The following is a 22,021-nucleotide window of genomic DNA, read 5'->3' on the forward strand; positions in this document are numbered from 1 at the left end:
TAATGAGATACATGTATCAGTTTTCGACAGTGTTAACACCAGCTTAATTGTCATTAGTGTTGATTCTTTATGTTATAGTTACCTTGAATGTATATTTGATAAATTCATGAGTCAGCTTATTTACAGTTACACTTGACATTACTGTTTAAATTATTATTTCCTGCCTTTTTTCTTAAAGCTGGTGACATGGAATATGCTTTTCTTGCTGTCCCTTGCTTCTTCATTTTCATAACTTTCAAACCATTTGTCAGGAATCTTCCTGGCATGAAGCCTTTTAAATTGATATAAATGATGCCAGTCTGCCTTCAAACATATTCACCTTTTTAAAATTAGATAAAAACTTGATTTCATGTTAGATTTTGCTTGGCAGAATTTTGATGATATTTTCTGGCATTAAAGAATTTCAGATTTATTCAGATGATGTTAATTTGCCATTATAATATGGCTGCAATTTCTAAAGAATTAGAAAATCTTTTGAGTGACTGAACCACTGAACAGATTTTGAAAACTTTGACAGAAAGCATTGTTGCATGTATGGCATGTAAGTTTGTACAGATTATACAATTTGCTATCAGATAGGCTTTTGCTACTAATACTAAAACAATCTTTTAATAACATCTTCTAAAACACTGCTTGACATAATATGATGAAATGGGATGGAAAACATCATAGCTTGAAGGTGATTCATACTTACAGAAATAATGAAGTCCATACCAAGTTCGATTTTAATATTGTTTATTTGTGCTTCAAGCATAGATTTAGGAACTTGTTAACTGTATAATCTTCAGTCACTTGAAATATATTCTTCTATGGAACCTATATTTTTGCAGTTAGAGGGCCACATTTTCCCCATTGAATTTAGAATTTTTTCACTTTTGGAAAAGGGATGAAGTTGGTTCTATTTGGAAAAATCATAGAAGCAACACTATATTAGACAAATGATTATGTAGATAATGATAAATGTATATAAACTAGAGAAAGCTTGAAATGACTGCTTTTATGACATATACAATTAACAAAATTGGAGGAAATTTGTGCAGTAAGCATCCTACTAGTCCCGATTTTTTGGCCAACTGCTCTTGCAATTAGGGAGGTGAGCAATCTCAGGCTCACTTGGTTCTCTTGCATTTGGCAAGTAGATGTCATGGAACTTCTTTAATATATCATTACATTTGCTTTATCTCACTTCATTAATGATAGAAGCATTATGTTTGGTCAAGAAATATGTTAGGTTGCCTTTGAGCTTAATGATCATGTTTCTTATACTGGATTAGGCTGTAAGCCTTTCAAAGCTTCAGTTTCTAATGGAAAAAATGTATAGCTTTATTTTAAGGTTTTTGCAATGATCTCGTCTTTTCAGAGAAAAGTAAAGAAGTTGTAGCCCAGATTAAAGCTGACTCCAGCCCAGTCCATGGTGAGATTGGAAATCTTAGCAAAACCCATTTGCAAGGGACCCAAGGAGATATAGATGGTGTTGTCATTCCTATTTTAATGATTGCATGTGATAGAACAGAAGTTAGTCGTAGCTTGGATCAAGTCCTGAAGTAAATATTTTGAATATTGTTACCTATATAATAATATCTTAGTCACTGACAATTTGCTGAAGAGACTTTTTGCTGAAATTCAGTCAGACCTTTGGTATACACTTTGTTGTATAACTACATCCAACATTGACACATTTTCAGCAAAGATTTGAGCAAAAGTTATCTTTCACACGTCAGCAAATGTTATCTTTCACACATCAGCAAATGTTCAGATTTGGTTCAGCAACAGTGCAGTAATTGTTAGAATAAATAAGATGCAGACAATTTTCAGAAATATTCAGTACATGCTGATTAGTAAGTCCTAATTATTCAGTTCATGTAGGACTGTGGAGATCTGGTTTTAATCAGATTGGCATTTTACAGATCTTGAAAAGGGTAACTGTCTTACCAAATCTTCATTCTATTTGCATTCCATACACATTCTATTTGCATTCCATGTACATTCTATTTGCATTCCATGTAAATTCTATTTGCATTCCATGTAAATTCTACTTGCATTCCTTATACATTCTATTTGCATTCCATACACATTCTGTTTGCATTTCATGTACATTCTATTTGCATTTCATATATATCCTGTTTGCATTCCATATACATTCTATTTGCATTCCATACACATTCTATTTGCATTCCATATATATCCTGTTTGCATTCCATACACATTCTATTTGCATTCCATACACATTCTATTTGCATTGCATATACATTCTATTTGCATTCCATATATATCCTGTTTGCATTCCATACACATTCTATTTGCATTCCATACACATTCTATTTGCATTGCATCTACATTCTATTTGCATTCCATATACATTCTGTTTGCATTCTATATATATCCTGTTTGCATTTCCTATACATTCTATTTGCATTCCATATACATTCTATTTGCATTCCATACACATTTTATTTGCATTCCATATACATTCTGTTTGCATTCCATATATATCCTGTTTGCATTCCCTATACATTCTATTTGCATTCCATATATATCCTGTTTGCATTCCCTATACATTTTATTTGCATTCCTTATACATTCTATTTGCATTCCATACACATTTTATTTGCATTCCATATACATTCTATTTGCATTCCTTATACATTCTGTTTGCATTCCATATACATTTTATTTGCATTCTATATACATTCTATTTGCATTCCATATACATTTTATTTGCATTCCTTATACATTCTATTTGCATTCCATATACATTCTATTTGCATTCCATATACATTTTATTTGCATTCCATATACATTCTATTTGCATTCCATATACATTTTATTTGCATTCCTTATACGTTCTATTTGCATTCCATATATATCCTGTTTGCATTCCGTACACATTCTATTTGCATTCCATACACATTCTATTTGCATTGCATATACATTCTATTTGCATTCCATATACATTCTGTTTGCATTCCATATATATCCTATTTGCATTCCCTATACATTCTATTTGTATTCCCCTCCACCATTAATACTGGCCGCCATGTATAGCCTATCTTGTGCTGAAAAATGGCGTTAAGCCCTACAACAACAACAACAACAACTATTTGCATTCCATATACATTCTATTTGCATTCCATATACATTCTATTTGCATTCCTTATACATTCTGTTTGCATTCCATATACATTTTATTTGCATTCCATATACATTCTATTTGCATTCCATATACATTTTATTTGCATTCCATATACATTCTATTTGCATTCCATATACATTCTATTTGCATTCCATATACATTCTATTTGCATTCCATATACATTTTATTTGCATTCCATATACATTCTGTTTGCATTCCATATACATTTTATTTGCATTCCTTATACATTCTATTTGCATTCCATATACATTTTATTTGCATTCCATATACATTTTATTTGCATTCCATATACATTCTATTTGCATTCCATATACATTTTATTTGCATTCCTTATACATTCTATTTGCATTCCATATACATTCTATTTGCATTCCATATTCCATATACATTCTATTTGCATTCCATATACATTTTATTTGCATTCCATATACATTCTATTTGCATTCCTTATACATTCTATTTGCATTCCATATACATTCTATTTGCATTCCATATACATTCTATTTGCATTCCATACACATTCTATTTGCATTCCATATACATTCTATTTGCATTCCATATACATTTTATTTGCATTCCTTATACATTCTATTTGCATTCCATATACATATTATTTGCATTCCATATACATTCTATTTGCATTCCATATACATTTTATTTGCATTCCATATACATTTTATTTGCATTCCTTATACATTCTATTTGCATTCCATATACATTTTATTTGCATTCCATATACATTCTATTTGCATTCCATATACATTTTATTTGCATTCCTTATACATTCTATTTGCATTCCATATATATCCTGTTTGCATTCCATACACATTCTATTTGCATTCCATATATATCCTGTTTGCATTCCATAAAAAATTCTATTTGCATTCCATACACATTCTTTTTGCATTCCATATACATTCTGTTTGCATTCCATATATACCCTGTTTGCATTTCATATACATTCTATTTGTATTCCATATACATTCTATTTGCATTCCATATACATTCTGCTTGCATTCCTGTGCTGCTCCTGTGACCTTGCGGTTAGAGTGTCCACCTCGGATGCGAGAGGTCATGGGTTCAATCCCCGGCCGAGTCATACCAAAGACTTATAAAAATGGTACTATAACAGCTGCCTTGATTGCTGCTCAGCATTAAGAGGTTAGTGTTAGGACTTGTTGGCCTGGTGTTAGGATAATCTGACTAGGTGGGAAATCATGTTACATGTCTGCGGCATGATGCCCTAGTGCTAGACATCACTATAAACTGCCACACTACAGACATCATAGCGATATGACTGAAAAATTGTTAAAGCTATGTTAAAAATTCAAATCACATACACACACACTATTTGCATTCCATATACATTCAGTTTGCATTCCATGTAAATTCTATTTGGGGGCCCCGAGTGGCTGAGTGGTCTAAAGCACTCTTCGTTATGGATCACTGTCATTTCACCTCTGTCTGCGGCAGTTCGAGTCTAGGATCCAGCCAATGTGGGTATGTGAGAAAGCTTGCCAGTAGCTTCTCATGGGTCGTTGGTTCTTTCCGGGGTTTTTCCAGGTTCTTACTCCACCATTAATACTGGCCGCCATGTATTGCCTATCGTGTGCTGAAAAATGGCGTTAAACCCCACAACAACAACAACAACAACAATAAATTCTATTTGCATTCCTTATATATCTTACTTGCATTCCATATACTTTCTGTTTGCATTCCATATATATCTTACTTGCATTCCATGCACATTCTATTTGCATTCCATTTACTTTCTATTTGCATGCCATAAACATTCTGTTGCATTCCATTTGCATTCCCTATACATTCTGTTTGAATTCCCTATACATTCCATTTGCATTCCTATACATTCTGTTTGAATTCCCTATACATTCCATTTGCATTCCCTATACATTCTGTTTGAATTCCCTATACATTCCATTTGCATTCCCTATACATTCTGTTTGAATTCCCTGTACATTCTATTTGCATTCCATATACATTCTGTTTGCATTCCATATGCATTCTGTTTGCATTCCATACACATTCTATTTGCATTCCATTTACTTTCTATTTGCATGCCATAAACATTCTGTTGCATTCCATTTGAATTCCCTATACATTCTATTTGCATTCCCTATACATTCTGTTTGCATGCCATAAACATTCTGTTGCATTCCATATACATTCTGTTTGCATTCCGTACACATTCTATTTGCATTCCATTTACTCTCTATTTGTAATCCCTATACATTCTGTTTGAATTCTCTATGCATTCTATTTGCATTCCATATACATTCTATTTGCATTCCATATATATGAGCATTTGATGTGTCTTAAAGTATGACACTCTACTCCAATTGTCCTGGTACTAAACAAACTTGTTGTATTGCAGTATTGTATAATATCAGACCAAACCAAAACCAATCATGTATCCTTATCCCATCATCATTGCAGTGCTGTATAATACCACAACAAACTAAAACCAGTCGTGTATCCTGTTATCATTGCAGTGCTATATAATATGACACTGGGCTAATCCAATAATGTATCCTTTCATCGTTGCAATGCACTTAAAACCAAGACCAATAGTGTATCATTTCATCTATGCAGTGTTGTATAACACCATGCCAAACCAAGACCAATTGTATATCATTTTAACACTGCAGTGTTATATAACACCACACCAAACCAGGACCAATTGTATATCATTTTATCACTACAGTGTTGTTTAACACCACACCGAACCAAGACCAATTGTATATCATTTCATCACTGCAGTATTGTATAACTCCACACCAAACCAAAACCAGTTGTGCATCATCTCATCTCTACAATGCTGTATAATTTCACATAAAACCAAGAACAATTGTATATCATTTCATCACTGCAGTGTTGTAAAACATTACACCAAACCAAGACCAATTGTATATCATTTTATCACTGCAGTATTGTATAACACCACACCAAACCAAGACCAGTTGTATATCATTTCATCACTGCAGTGTTGATTAACACCACATCAACTAAGACCAATTGAGTATCATCTCATCACTACGATGCTGTATAATTTCACATAAAACCAAGACCAATTGTATATCATTTCATCACTGCAGTGTTGTAAAACATTACACCAAACCAAGACCAATTTTATATCATTTTATCACTGCATTATTGTATAACACCACACCAAACCAAAACCAATTGTGTATCATCTCATCACTACAATGCTGTATAATATCACACCAAACCAAGACCAGTTGTGTATCGTCTCATCACTGCAGTATTGTATAACATTACACCAAAACCAAGACCAATTGTGTGTCATCTCATCACTGCAGTGTTGTATAACACCACACCAAACCAAGACCAATTGTATATCATTTCATCACTGCAGTGTTGTATAACATTACACCAAACCAAGACCACTTATGTGTCATCTCATCACTGCAGTGTTGTGTAACACCACACCAAACCAAGACCACTTGTGTGTCATCTCATCACTGCAATGCAGTATAATATCTCACGAAACCAAGACCACTTATGTGTCATCTCATCACTGCAGTGTTGTATAACACCACACCAAACCAAGACCAATTGTATATCATTTCATCACTGCAGTGTTGTATAATATCACACCAAACCGAGACCGCTTATGTGTCATCTAATCACTGCAGTGTTGTATAACACCACACCAAACCAAGACCAATTGTGTATCATCTCATCACTGCAGTGTTGTATAACACCACATCAACTAAGACCAATTGAGACCATCACTACAATGCTGTATAATTTCACATATAAAACCAAGACCAATTGTATATCATTTCATCACTGCAGTGTTGTATTACACCACACCAAACCAAGACCAATTGTGTATCATCTCATCACAGCAGTGTTGTATAACACCACACTAAACCAAGACCAATTGTGTATCATCTCATTGCACTATTGTATAGCACCACACTAACCAACACAAATTGTGTATCATCTCATCACTGCAGTGTTGTATAACACCACACCTGATCAAATCAATCATATATCATCTCATTGTTTTTCATTTATATTCTGGGATATGTATTCAGATTTTGCATTTTGCTTTCATCCATCATTTTTATTTCTTTTCACTTGAATAGGGAATGCTTTTGTGGACATTAGGTCTTAAGTGTTAGATATTCTTATTGTGAAGAACTATAGCTTTTTATATCTTGTCTTATTAAAAGCATGCTTTAATGTCATGTATTTCATTAAAAGGCAATCATACTCAAGGGTCATATACAACATGATTGTCATGGACTGTCCAATAATGAGGGTTTTCTGTATCATGTAATTCATTGTAAGACAGTCTCATTATATGGTGATATACTTAGTAACTCACATGGTCAGTATTATAATTGTGGAGTACTTTATCATTTATTTCATGATTTTCACAGACTTCTATAGTGGGGGAGTTCTGTATGACATACTTCATTGTAAGGCAGTCGGACTATATGGATCATGTGATAATGAAGGAGTACTGTGTCATCTATTGCATTTTAAATGTGTTGCTGTAAGGCAGTATGATGCATGGGTGCCATAAACAGTATTATAATCTAGGAGTACTCTATAAAACAATTATATTAAGTGTACAAATATAAAGGTAGAGTATATGTCAGCAGTGTTGATTATTTTTTCATTACATCAGTGGCTGTTGTTTTTTATGTCTGGTTTAACATGAACAGTGTCATGGCTTGCAAAGGATGAAAACTCATAAGACTGTAAGGAATGTAATCCTGGAATATCTGACATATGAAAGGGCTTCAGACTGTGGAGATTTAGTGGTAGCCTGAAAATAATCTTTTTTCAAATCCATGAATGAAATACATTTGTGTTTCATTCCGTTTTTGAATATCATTCTGTTTCTTGCATTTGCGTTCTCCATTTTCTCATAAATGCACTTATCAGTTTGTTTGTTTCTTATTCTCTTTTTCATTTCTTTCATTCGCATTGATTCTGCACTCTGTTGGCAACCATTTGGCATTCCATTTCATTTCACTGGTAAAATTACCCATGTCAGGGTCTATGTTTCCTCTTTTTAATAATATTCATTTAAGTTTTGCTACATCTAATCAATTTTTAATTATTCTTTTAAATTCTGTGACACATGTTTTACATGCATCTGAAGTGCATGACTATCAGAATTAATCTCAGGTAAATTGCAATGAAATCGGTAGTTTTAAGAAATGAACATGAAATTGTTAAACGTTGTCTTATAGATAGGTAAGTTAGAATGCCAGTGGACTAACTGAAATTATGTACACCATGGATTTGAGTTTTGTGATTACAGAATGCAGGTTGCCATGTGCTTTTGAAATGTTGCACAGTTATTCCTAGATCAGTTTTGGCTAAACCTAAAAAAAACTTTCATATATATGTTGGGGTTATTGAAATAAGTCTCAGAAATGTTGTCTATGATCGTGAGTTCTGAAGAATGCTAAAAAAAATGAGCACATCATTATAATTTGCTCTGGGGTGTGTGATTATTTATATTGGAGGTATTTAGTCCATGGGATGAAAGGGACTAGAGAAACAAATTAGCTAATGGAGATTTGATGCCTAGCAAAACTTTAAACCAACACTAAAATACCTTTTTATTTCAAATGTTCCTAGATACCGGCCTGATCCAAAGCATTTTCCAGTCATTGTTAGTCAAGACTGTGGCCATAAGGAGACAGCCCAGACCATTAAAACTTATGTTGATAAATACAAAATCGAGCACATACAGGTAACAGGAGTCAAAGCATTTGACATTATTTAAATAATTACGATTTTCTAAAAATTGTATTTATTGTATATGTAAAACAGTATGCAAGATTAAGATGATGTTGTTTTGTCATCTGGCAGCCATCATAAACATAATATATTTTTGTATTATATGAGTGTTGTTAAGTATTAAGGTTTACATTTTATATGGTTCCTGCCCGTAACAAATAGAAATACGAACAATGTAGGTTTCATTTTTTACTGGCAGAAACTGGAGTAATCCTTTTTGTATCAGCATTAACCTTTTGTGTTATAGTTCTTGCAAGTCTCATGCAGAAATGGAAAATAAAGATAGCATTGTGTCAAATCTTTATCATCATACCACCATTAGCAGTGTGAGATTGTGACATTTTCACCAGTGGCAATAGCGTACAAATGTTAAAGGCTTTCACAAGTCAGATACAGTGTGATATGTCATCACGTGGAAAACATATTAAACCTGCTTTGAAGAAACTCAAGACAAGTTGGATATCTTGATAAAGATGAGCAATTAGGTCGCCATTGCAGGGGGGGTCAAATCCTTGACTAAAGAATAATTCCATTATCCTGGCTAGACTGTTGTGCCGCTCCAGTGACCTAGTGGTTAAAGTGTCTGCTTCGGATGTGGGAGGTCGTAGGTTCAATCCCAGGCCGAGTCATACCAAAGACTTACAAAAATGGTACTAACAGCTGCCTCGCTTGGCGCTCATTGTTAAGAGGTTAGTGGTAGGACTGATCGGCCTGGCATCAGGATAATGTGACTGGGTGGGAAATCATGCTACATGTCTGTGGCATGATGCCCATGTGCTAGACATCAGTATAAACTATCACACTGCTGACATCTTAGCGATATAAATGAAAAATTGTTAAAGCTATGTTAAAAATCCAAATCACACACTCACAGACTGTCATGTCCCATGTTGGCAAAAAACGTAGAGAAACCTGAAAGATTACAAGTAGGTAATTCGTCATGGTTTCAGATATGAAATGTTTATGGAGTAGAGGCCATTTTGCAAGGGAAACTGAAATAAAATAACTTCTGTTCTTTATAAACAAAGGAAACTATGAAATACAATAATTTCTTTTGTGTTCTTTATGAAAGAAAGCATGTCATGGCAGTTGCTTAGTTGGTTTTGTGGTTTGCTTAGCACTAGCAGCTTAATGTTTTCATTAACCTTCTAGTGCAATATTTCTGTAAGGATTCCAAGACTTTGTTCAGGGGGACCCTAAGTGGCCGAATGGTCTAAAGCGCTCTCCATTACGGATCACTGCCATCTCACCTCTGTCTGCGTGGGTTCAAGTCTCGGATTCAGCCAATGTGGGTATGTTAGAAAGCTTGGCAGTAGCTTCTCGTGGGTCGGTGGTTCTTTCCAGGGTTTTCCTGGGTTCTTCCTCCACCATTAATACTGGCCGCCATGTATAGCTTATTGTATGCTGAAAAATGGCGTTAAACCCTACAACAACAGCATAGTCTATCATGTGCTGAAAAATGGCATTAAACCCAACAACAACAACAACAACTTTGTATGTATTTGCAAATCACTTGTTGCTGTAAATGACATATCATGCAAACTGCTAGTGTAAATTCATGATTGTTGAATGCATGATTTAAATATTCACCATTCTTTCCTTGATCCATCCTTTCCTCGTTGCATTCTTCACTCGACTGTAAATTATAAATATTCATTCAGTGTCCTTTTGTTTCAGTCATTGATTGGTCCATTTACAATGAACCAGGGAGCCCCGAGTGTCCGAGTGGTCTAAAGCGCTCTCCGTCATGGATCACTGCCATCTCACCTCTGTCTGCATGGGTTCGAGTCTCGGACTCGGCCAGTGTGGATATGTGAGAAGCTTGCCAGTAGCTTCTCGTGGGTTGGTGGTTCTTTCCAGGGTTCTTCCTCCACCATTAATACTGGCTGCCATGTATAGCCTATCTTGTGCTGAAAAATGGCGTTAAACCCTATAACAACAACAACTACAATGAACCAAAATAGAAGTGTCTGGTCATTACTACATTGAAATCAATTTAGAGTTAATTTTGACCTGGATAGCTTACAGACTCAACTATTGTTTACAATCTCCTCTATCAAAAACACAAATAATTTAGTACTGATGTCATGGACTCTGGCAAATGAAAAAAAAGTTGGTATGAAAGATGCTATGTTTAAAATATCCTTCCATTATTTTTATTTTTTTTAAATGAGACAAGAGACAGTGTTTCTAGCATGTTAAATCTATGGAGTCAGCCTGATAATTTTTGTTTCAAAAAGTAAGGGGTGGTCATATTATCTCACAGAAGATATCCATAGTCAGTATTGCCAAAAATTTTAAAAGTGGACATACAACTTTAATACATTATAAAATCACTTTTTGCAACTACCCCTGAAATATATTTTGGCAATAATGTTATTTATTTTATAATACAGTAATAGTACTCTCCGATACTTATTTGAAAGTCCAAGTGTTGATCGTTACTGGAAGGTTTTGCCTTTAAAAAATGCTGGTAATAAATCTGAAAAATGTTATCTACCATACTAAATGCATTTAAAATTCTGTGAAATTTATTAACTGGATTCAAAATCATAAGCCATACAGAGAAAAGGGGATTTTATCCTTCAGCAGTGAGAGAGGTTCTTGTAAATATGTTAACTGGGAATCTTGTTTTTATGGTGAGATATCTTTATATGCACCTACATATATATGTCTGCAATATACTGGCTTAAGGTCATTCATGATGCTTTAGACCATTCCTCCCATTTAAAATGTATTAACTTAAGGTTGTTTATGACATTGTAGATCTTGCCTCCCATCAGAAATGTATTGTCTTGAGGTCATTCATGATAATTTACATCTTGCCTTCCATTTAAAATGTATTACCTTAAGCTTGTTCATGACATTTTACATCTTGCCTCCAATCTAAAATGTTTTGTCTTGAAGTCATTCGTGACAATTCTGAACCTGCCTCCCAACTGGCCCCGAGTGGCCGAGTGGTCTAAAGCGCTCTCTGTTACGGATCACTGCCATCTCACCTCTGTCTGCGGTGGTTCGAGTCTAGGATTCAGCCAATGTGGGTATGTGAGAAAGCTTGCCAGTAGCTTCTCGAGGGTCAGTGGTTCTTTCCGGGGTTTTCCCGTGTTCTTCTCCACCATTAATACTGGCCGCCATGTATAGCCTGTCGTGTGCTGAAGAATGGCGTTAAGCCCCAAAACAACAACAACAACAAAGCCTCCCAACTGAAATGTATTTTCTTGAGGTCATTCATGACATTATTTTAGATCTTGCCTCCCATTTGAAATGGATTTCCTTGAAGTCATTAATAACATTTTACATCTTGCCTTCCATCTAAAGTATGCATGAAAAATGACCAGGATTGAATAAATCATTCATCCAGCAACATGAGACAAGTTTTTAAGTTTTACTGGGTAACTAAAATTTTTATTCATTTTAAACTGTATTTTATGATACTAACATGCAAGCTTTAAAATTTTTGCATATTCATGAATACCTCATTTTGAAGCCAGTAAAAGATTTTACATTTTCCCTGCTCCTAAATGTAGTTAGAAATTTATATTCTTGTGCTTCAAAAGTAACTTAAGTTTACATATTTTATCTTTTTCAGCAACCAGATCTCTCTGATTTAAAATTGCCCTGGCCTCAGAAGAAGTTTATGGGCTATTATAAAATTGCTCGCCATTATAAATGGGCACTAAACCAAGTCTTCCATACCCTTAATTACTCAGCTGTGATAATTGTTGAAGGTATGTAACATGAAAGTTATAAATGTATAACACGTTTAGAATTTTTTTTTTTAAAAAAAGATTTTTGCTGAAGCATTTATAATCAAAAGAGGACCAAAGTTTCATGTTGATAAAGTTACTTCCCTAGAAATTTCAATTTGACTGAATCTGTTTATTTCATAAATGCATTCAGTTTTACATCTTGCTAATTTTGCTGCATATAACCAGTTTACATTCAATAAGTAGTGCCAAATTTGCTAAATTACCTTACTTGGTTCAAGATTGGCTAAATTATCTTACTTGGTGCAAGATTGGCTAAATTACCTTACTTGGTACTGAACTTGCTAAACTATCTTACTTGGTGCCATATTGGCTAAATTACCTTACTTGGTGCCAAACTTGCTAAACTGTCTTGCTTGGTGCCAAACTTGTTACATTACCTTACATGGTACCAAATTTGCTAAGTTACCTTAGTGCCAAACTTGCCAAATTACCTTACATGGTGCCAAACTTGCTAAACTATCTTGCTTGGTGCCAAACTTGTTAAATTACTGTACATGGTGTCAAACTTGCTAAATTACTTTAATTGGTACCAAACTTGCTAAGTTATCTTACTTGATACCAAGCTTGCTAAATTACCCTACTCTGCACCAGTTGCTGATAGTCAATGTATAGTTATATACATTTGGGGAAACAGGACACAAAATATTTAATGTATGTTTTTGAGGAGATATGCACATAAAAACCATCACAACCAGGCATGGGGTCGATTACAGGTACTCGGTTACAATTATGATTACAGGTTTGGCACTGATTATGATAATGGTTGCACTTTATTTGGAAACCATGATTACGGTTACAGGAAGATGATTATGATTGCTTTGTATTTGCTTGTTATCATTTTTTGTTCTGCGCACGTCATATATTGTATAACTGAAAAATAAACAATTTTAATTCGGTGTAAATGTTTATTGACAGTTATTTGTATACATATTAACATGTTAAATCAACACTGTTTACATTTAGTGACTTTTTGTCCATTGTAATCATTTGTAATAGTGATTACACTGCCAATGAAGGACAATTACAATTAGAGAGTTTCTGAAATCAATGGCTGTGATTACAGCTCGTACTGTAATCAGTTAGATTTGATTACTATTACATTTGTAATCAACCCATTACCTGATGATAACTGTTTACAGGTTTGACTGTAATTGAGTAGATCATACATTCGTACATACATACACTGAAGGGCAAAGAGAGCCACTTTATTGTTGAACCCCTTTTCTATTCACTACAGTACTACAAATTCAGTCAAGGTAAAAAAAATTATTATGAACAGTCTTTTGAATTTAGATGAGTTAGATATTTCTGCAGATTTGTTTCAATATTTGCTGCTACTTTCAGGGTTTTGAGTTCAGTGTTTTAATGGTCTCTGCATGTACTCCCACATTATATGATAATGCATTGGTATTAATGAAGAATTATAGATTTACAGGTATAGTTCATTTTTGCAAACAACCAGATGAAATACTTGTTTGAACTGTTTGAACTTTATGCCGTAGTGCCAGAGAAGTATACATTCATGACTCAAAAGGATGTTCGGAGCACACATAGTTAAGTTTTAAAAAAATTATTTTCATTTTGCGATAAGAACACACACTGTTCAATTCATTAAGAAGTTCTGATTCAGGTGTTTTGATATTGGTATATTATCATTGCTTACTGTATAGGTCGAGTTCAACTACAAACTTTACTGAGCATTGCATAATGCACTGGTAGATCTTGGTCTTTGCAGTTTGCTGGAAGTAATCAGTAAAACAAACACTATCGATCCTGATTTCCTGGTGCATTATGGGATATTACGGTCAGTTTTGTTTGCATTTGGACTCAACTTATAATCAAGTGTAAATGGTACATGCAAATGAAGATGTTTACCTGTTTCTGTCTTTCTTTCAGATGATTTAGATATTTCTCCAGATTTTTACGAGTATTTTGCTGCTACATTCAGGATTTTGAATTCCGACCCATCTTTATGGTGTGTCTCAGCCTGGAATGATAATGGCAAGAAAGGCAGTGTCAAGGAAGATCCAGGTTTGTTTTGCACTGTACAAATTGCTTGTATATGGTTTAAATGCTGGGCTGGAAAAATATTAAAGTTGTCCATTTGTCTAAAATATCTTAAACTTGTCATTGTGCCCAAAATCTATTTGTATGGTTCATACAACGTAAAACTATTCTTGATTTTATGGCGCTGTCTTGAAAAGATCCTTCCTTTTTTTGCAAAACTCCTTTAATTTTTCTAAGAGAATACAAAACTGCTTAAACTGAATAAACTATTTTCATTTTGTAAAAAAATAATATATTAATAAAAGAAAAATAGGTTAAAGGTGGATGGATCAAAATGGGACACTATGTAGGTAGCTTACTAGATGGAGTAGCATCCCTGTGCTATATTGGTGCACAAATTGTTTTTTTTCTTCTTCTTCTTATGTATATATTTATGCAAAGTAACTTAATGGGGAAAGTTCAGCTATCAAAAGAAAATGTATTCCTTGAAAGTTTTAGATGCCCTTGAAAAGTCCTTGACGAAAATATCACCAGAGTTATATGAACCATGCTTCATGTGATTGCACTTATATATATTTTGTCTTTATCTTAGAAAGACTTCTTGGTAAGGTTTAAAAAACAATTTACTTTTCCCACCAAAATATTCAGCTTGTCCTTAAGTGAGAAAAAAGATTTTTCCAGCCTTGAATACAGTCATATATTTATATTAGTTTTGAGCAGTTGATATTAGAAATTCATCTCTTGTTGCCAAGTAACAAAGTTGATGATTTAGTAACCAGATGGTAACAAATATACAACACTGGTGATTGATAGTCTTTGATTCTTTCAGAGATATGGATTATATGTTTTATTCTTACACAGGCAGAATAAGACGTGGAGATGAGATCTCTGTAAGAAATCATATTGCCGACATGTCACCTATGGCAGATTTTCTTTGCTAAATAAAGTTAGCAGAGGGTACAATTTTGTTCATTGCTACAGCTTGAGATTGTGAGCTGAATTCAAGAGAGATGTTAAAAGAATTTTACATGAAATTTATAGATATTTTGCATTGACAAGAAAAAATAATTGGATCCTTTCAGACTGTTTAGGTAAACGTGTTTTATGAGTTCTACAGTTACAGTTCTGTTTTGCATTACTTTTTTTCTCTCTCAGTTCCAAGATTTCAGATAAAGAGCAGATTTGAATGGAACACAAAACCACAATAAAATTCCCATCCATTCCAGGAACTTGACATTCCTACACTGGAAAAATCTCTACGGACCATCTTTAAAGAACATAACGTTCTTATGCAGACTTAGAATCTCTTCTGTTTAGCTTATAAAAAGGAATAATTTAGCTTATAAAAAAGGAATAGTTTAGCTTATAAAAAGGAATAATTTAGCTTATAAAAAGGAATAATTTAGCTTATAAAAAAGGAATAGTTTAGCTTATAAAAAGGAATAATTTAGCTTATGAAAAGGAATAATTTAGCTTTTAAAAAAGGAATAGTTTAGCTTATAAAAAGGAATAATTTAGCTTATAAAAAGGAATAATTTAGCTTATAAAAAGGAATAAAAAGGAATAATTTAGCTTATAAAAAGGAATAATTTAGCTTATAAAAAGGAATAATTTAGCTTAAAAAAACGGAATAATTTCATGGAATGCTTTATCTCACCTGCTGCACTGAGTCATATTCAAAATATCCAGCAAAGTCAATGAAGCATGAAAAGTAGTTCACTGTGATCTCCTTTTGCATGTGATGAGTGTCTTCACTGATTACAGACTCATCAAGTTGTATGACTGTCAGTGTTGTCTCAATCCTGTTTTAGGAGGGTGCTGCATCTTAGTTGCTAGGTGACACCTTGCTGTCATGAGGGATTACCCTATCTTAAACCACCTGAGGTTTATTAAAATGCATAAGATAATATTTTGCAAGTGCATCTCAAGTATCATCTGGGCACCATTTACTTGCTATTTTCACATGTAGTGTCATTATTGTCTTTAATGCATGATCAGATTGCATAAAAATGTCCACTCTTGTAAATGGAGTGCCCACAGGAAAAAGACGAGACCATGCTTCAAAATGCCTGATATGCATCCTGTGTTCTGCCTAGACTAGTGATCTGGGAGCAACACATAATTGTATAAATGCTTTAGTGTCATAGAAACTAAGCTAAATGCATAAACTTGATACTTCCACCAGCAATACTAGTAACATTTTAAGAAAAGTGATCTTGAATATTTGTTGCAGGCGAGATAGAAATATTATAACATCATCACAAAGTAAAAGACAACAAATTATTACAGTTGTTGAACTGATTTGTTGCACATGATGACTGCCAGTTTTCATGATCTAAAATTGAACATAGAAAACATCAGAGGTGCAAAAAACTAATGTCACCTTGTTTTCTCCATGTTTCATGGTTTTGCACATAATCTGCATTATGATGAATTCCTGGACTGACTGAAGACCACATTTGATCTGTTGACATACATTAAGATTGAATACCAAGATTTTTTTAAGCATCTATTTACAGTGTAATGAACCTCAATTACTTTGTTGCATACACCAAAAACGATATTGTACATACTTTGCATCCTCATGTATGGGGATTTTCTTAGTGTTAACCAGAAATTTGTTGTATTTGTGAAACCTGTGTCAAAGGTTAGACTAGTTAAATTCTACAACTTTGATGAAAACAATATTTGATATCTTTAAACCTTGACAACACAAAAGTACAAATAAATGAACTTCAGATTTGGTTAGAAGTATGATTTATAGCTGGTAGAAGTATGATTTATAGCTGGTAGAAGTATGATTTATAGTTGGTAGAAGTATGATTTATAGTTGGTTGAGGCAAATATAGATATTCACATACAGATTAATAATTTTTGCAATAATAATAAGATATTTGAAACCTATATTTAAAGACCTCCCCTTGGTCCAACAAAAAGTGTTTTCTCAAGACAGGTGGTCTCTCATAACGGGTCTGGGCAAAAAAAGCCAGTTTTCAAAGTCAACATTCAGCTCGTTTCAGAAGAAAAAAACTCATAATTTCTGCACTATTCAAATACTGTACATTTTATAATTTATTCATATTTTTTGCTAAATATTACATGCATTCAGTTCAGAGTTTTTTAAATAGAAATAAAATACATCAGTCATAAACATCATTCATTTGGGCAATCACACTAATTTAGAGTCAAAACACGAAACCTAAGCCATTTTTTATAGATAATAAATTGGTCATCACAAATAAACAAAATGATGCAACAGATGCACTTAGAGGATCATGATGGAGACCTGTGACCATTGCAGTTTCGGTAATGTGTGCAGTGTGAGGGAGTGAGGTGACAGTGATATAATCTCCCACCTCTATGGTCCCTTGGTTATCATTATCTAGGAGATGCTCGACCATGGTCTAATTACCTGGATTGAGCAAACAATAAAATAAAATATGAAATCAACTGAGTAACAGAGATCTGAGCAAAGATTTAGAATAGAACAACATGAGCCCCTGTATATGTAAAATATAGCAGTTTAATCAATTACAAAAACATATTGAAATTGATCATGACGTTTGATTGATACACTTTCTCTTAGATGGAGAATTAAAAAACGTATGTGAAATGCAACTTGCCATTCTGTTTTACCAATAAAAACAATGTCATCATAGAAATGAGTGAATGATCAAACTCAGATTACCGGCATGTCAGCATAACTTGTTTGTTACCAGTCCTTTCCAAATCACTTTCTCTCTCTCTCTGCCCAACCATTTTGTGTCCTCATCCTCAACTGTAACTTGGCTGTCTGCTGTCTTTTTCCACTATGTGGTGTACATATGGATATTTGTCAGGTTTTTCTTTTCTGGTGTCAAATAATATGCTCACTCTTGTTATGTCAGATACCGTCTTAACCTAACTCTACATAACTAAACTAATTGTATCAGTTTGCAACCTGATAGATACATAAAATCCTGTTATCTTACATTATAGTCTTTCTAGTGACTACTCACATTCCTAAATGGAACTATGATATAACTAGACCTATTTGGTAACTATTACATCCCACTGTGAGCTGTAAATTAGAAGCTCAACATTGTCAACAAACATTGATTTTCTTCAGTTAAGAGAATTCACAACTTAACTAGACCTGCCAACCCTTACAGTTTTGCTGTAAGTCTTACGAAAATGACCCGTAAATTACATATTTATGAAATAAAAGCCAAAACTATAGAAAAATGATTGTTGCTGAAAAATCCAGATAGTTCACCCGTGTTTGATTTTTGGATCCAGGTTTTATATTAGATATAGTGGAATTAGGGAACGAGACTAAGCTTACAGCAGTACCTCAGATGCTTTAAACTGCACATATTTTATTTCATGCCAAGCATCTGCATGATCAAACTGTTCGTTATAGTATTTTTTTAAATGGCATTCAGCAAGAGATGCATGTTGAAGACGAACAGGAAAATAAGCCTCAAAAGTGCTAATAGTCAACACAAAAGAATAAAAAGGAATATTCAGATTCTTACAAATAAAATCAGGAAGGGACACAATTATGTTATTGGACATCACATTGAGTATGTTTCATGACAGGAGATATGATTGCTGTCTTCATGTGAAATGGAAAAAAATTCCAAGAATTATGTCAAGTTGAGAGAAACAATAAGTCATTGAGTTGCATTGGGTTTTGAATGGAAGTTTATACAATTGTACCAGTGGTAAATAAGGTATATGTGTACTTTACAAACTTTTCAGTTGAACATAATGTTTACCATCGCTGCATGTTTCAATTGCTGAACTTTCAAATATGTTTTCCAGTTTTACAATAGAAGTTTATGATATTTTGTTACCTCTTACTGAAAACTAGTCAAAGTTATGGGAAAAATCAACTGCCTTGCTGAGGCAGTCTCATTAGGGTTAGCAGGTCTGTTTTACAGATGAAGTTGTGGACTTCATGTCTTTTTTTGACTACATTACTTGCTGAGTAACGATTCATCAACATAGACTAAAATTAATTCCATACATGCTACTTATCATTTAAGACAGAGAAATTATTCCCACAATTCATATCAGAGTAATGCATGAATTTCCTTTAATACATAATTTCTATTACTTATGAATGAAGTAATTTGAACAAATTCATATCAGTTCAAATTAATTCATATAATACATTATTTATATAACATTCAAAACAAATACATGCAAACCCTTATCTTCCAGACTCATGGAAAAATTTATGTCTGAATTTAAAACAAATTCAACAAATAATTACAGACTTATCTCAATTCACATATTGTATGCAATTGAGACATCTGAGCTTATACCAAATGCAATGTATTTTATGAAAGAAATGTGGAAAAATGAAAGGAATATATTAGAAGCTTCTCAATTTACAGAACTCCTGCACAGAACTGACTTTTTCCCTGGTCTGGGCTGGATGCTGAGGAGGGAACTGTGGTTAGAGTTGGGACCTAAATGGCCAGAAACGTAGGTTTTTGGCAACAGCTTATTTTTTAATTATTACTGCGATTCCTGATGCAAAGTAGCAAAAAATGATCAGGGAGGTGATGATTATTGCCCCCACTGATGGTAGCTAGGGTATCTTTATATGATCCTGAATATGTCTGTCTGTCCATCCCTGAAAGATCATTAGCACTGTTGTGTGAAAACTACTTAATGTAGACTAATACAATTTTGCAGGAATATTTATAAGCATATCTGATTATATTTTTATGCCATCAAAGCAGTTTTTCTGTTTCTCACAAACTATCTAACATTCTGACTGAGTTGTGAAAACCTTTGGATGAAAACATCCTTTCATCATAAATATCCTAAAGTTGAGTCAGATATCTTCATCCAATAAATTGTACTAAATTACATTTTGTAAAGGAAAAGTAATTTTAGTTTATCAGTCTGTTAAGAAAATTAAACAGTTTTGTACAGATATATGTGCATTACCATTGCAGCTCGCTATGGGTGTTGTAAAATCCATTAACAGACCAGGTCAGGACCAGACTGCCTTGTGTCTGTGCAAAACATAACAAAGTGTAATACCTTTTCAGTGGAGATTAGACTGGTTTGCATCGACATCACATTCACATGTGGAGATTAGACTGGTTTGGATTGACATCATCACGTTCACTGGGAGTCTGCTGCTCCTTGTTACTTCAAGAGTAAAAGTAATTTGGACAAGTTCTTACCTAATGAGTCACTTTTTTGGGAAGAATTAACTTCAACTAAATTAGTAGGAATCCGTCTTGCTTTCAGAGCTCAGATGCATTTTGCCATGATATAAAGACAGACACATACATAAATAAGAATATATATAAATGATTATAAACATGTTGCTGGAATCAACTAACCTTTTTGTATGGATCATTTTCAGATTTTGGGATGACTGGTTGAGACATCCGGATCAGAGGAAAGGCAGATCCTGTATACGACCAGAGATCTGTAGAACCAGCACATTTGGGAAACAGGGTGTTAGCAAGTAAGACTTCAACCCAAAAGGCACCAAAAACATTGTTGTATTGTTTCACTAGTATCATAAGTCAGAGATAAATAGGTGTCACTTCATGGTGGCCATGTAATAATTGTTTCTTAAAAGATACACATCATGTGATGATTTATAGGTGAGACATAGTTCCCAATATGGTCATATAGTGTTTTCTCACAGGACTAGGACTAATGACTGTTGAAGAATTATGCACTTGTACCAAGTAAAAATCTCCTCCCACTGAAGTGTACTTATGTAATGTAAAAAGTTTGTTGGGTTTTTATATATACCAAACTGATTCAGTTTCAAAATTAATAAGCTTTTATGTCACATGAACCTGGCAAAATAAAGAAAATACTCTGACCTGCATAATGGTGCCTTTGTTAAAAGCAGCTTGTCATTCCTGTTTCTGCACACACAAAAATGCTGTAGGTTTATAGCTGGTATCTTTCAATGTAATTGGCAAATTATTTTTTAAAAAGTCTGTATGTCAGAAATATTCTAAAAATGTCTCAGGTCCAAAATACCAGTGATTTCTTTGTGAATTTGGATTTGGAGTGACATACTACATTATTTCCTGTAATGACAAAATCTGAACTAGTTTGGTACTAACAATCACCATTACCATCACACCCTAGTTTGGTACTAACAATCACCATTACCATCACACCATACACAACTCACTTCCCCACCGACAGGGGCCTGTGTGGTCCAAAGTGCTCACCATCATGGATCACTGCCATCTCACCTCTGTTTATGTGGGTTCAAGTCTCGGATTCAGACAATGTAGGTATGTGA

At 33.8% G+C, this 22,021-nt stretch overlaps 1 protein-coding gene across 1 annotated transcript in view; it reads left to right on the top strand.

Annotated features, from left to right (window-relative positions):
* The window catches only part of LOC149794180 (alpha-1,3-mannosyl-glycoprotein 2-beta-N-acetylglucosaminyltransferase-like), a 59,965-nt gene that overhangs the window by 15,921 nt on the left and 22,023 nt on the right, over positions 1-22,021 (top strand). The window contains exons 4-9 of the mRNA XM_089968282.1: positions 1,361-1,544; positions 8,801-8,915; positions 12,552-12,690; positions 14,629-14,763; positions 20,124-20,214; positions 21,113-21,217. Coding sequence (XP_089824408.1) covers positions 1,361-1,544; positions 8,801-8,915; positions 12,552-12,690; positions 14,629-14,763; positions 20,124-20,214; positions 21,113-21,217 — 769 coding nt within the window. The remainder of the gene's footprint in view (positions 1-1,360; positions 1,545-8,800; positions 8,916-12,551; positions 12,691-14,628; positions 14,764-20,123; positions 20,215-21,112; positions 21,218-22,021) is intronic.

Source organism: Sinohyriopsis cumingii, chromosome 8 (assembly GCF_028554795.1).
Source record: "Sinohyriopsis cumingii isolate HCF-2022 chromosome 8, ASM2855479v2, whole genome shotgun sequence".
NCBI classification, from domain to species: domain Eukaryota; kingdom Metazoa; phylum Mollusca; class Bivalvia; order Unionida; family Unionidae; genus Sinohyriopsis; species Sinohyriopsis cumingii.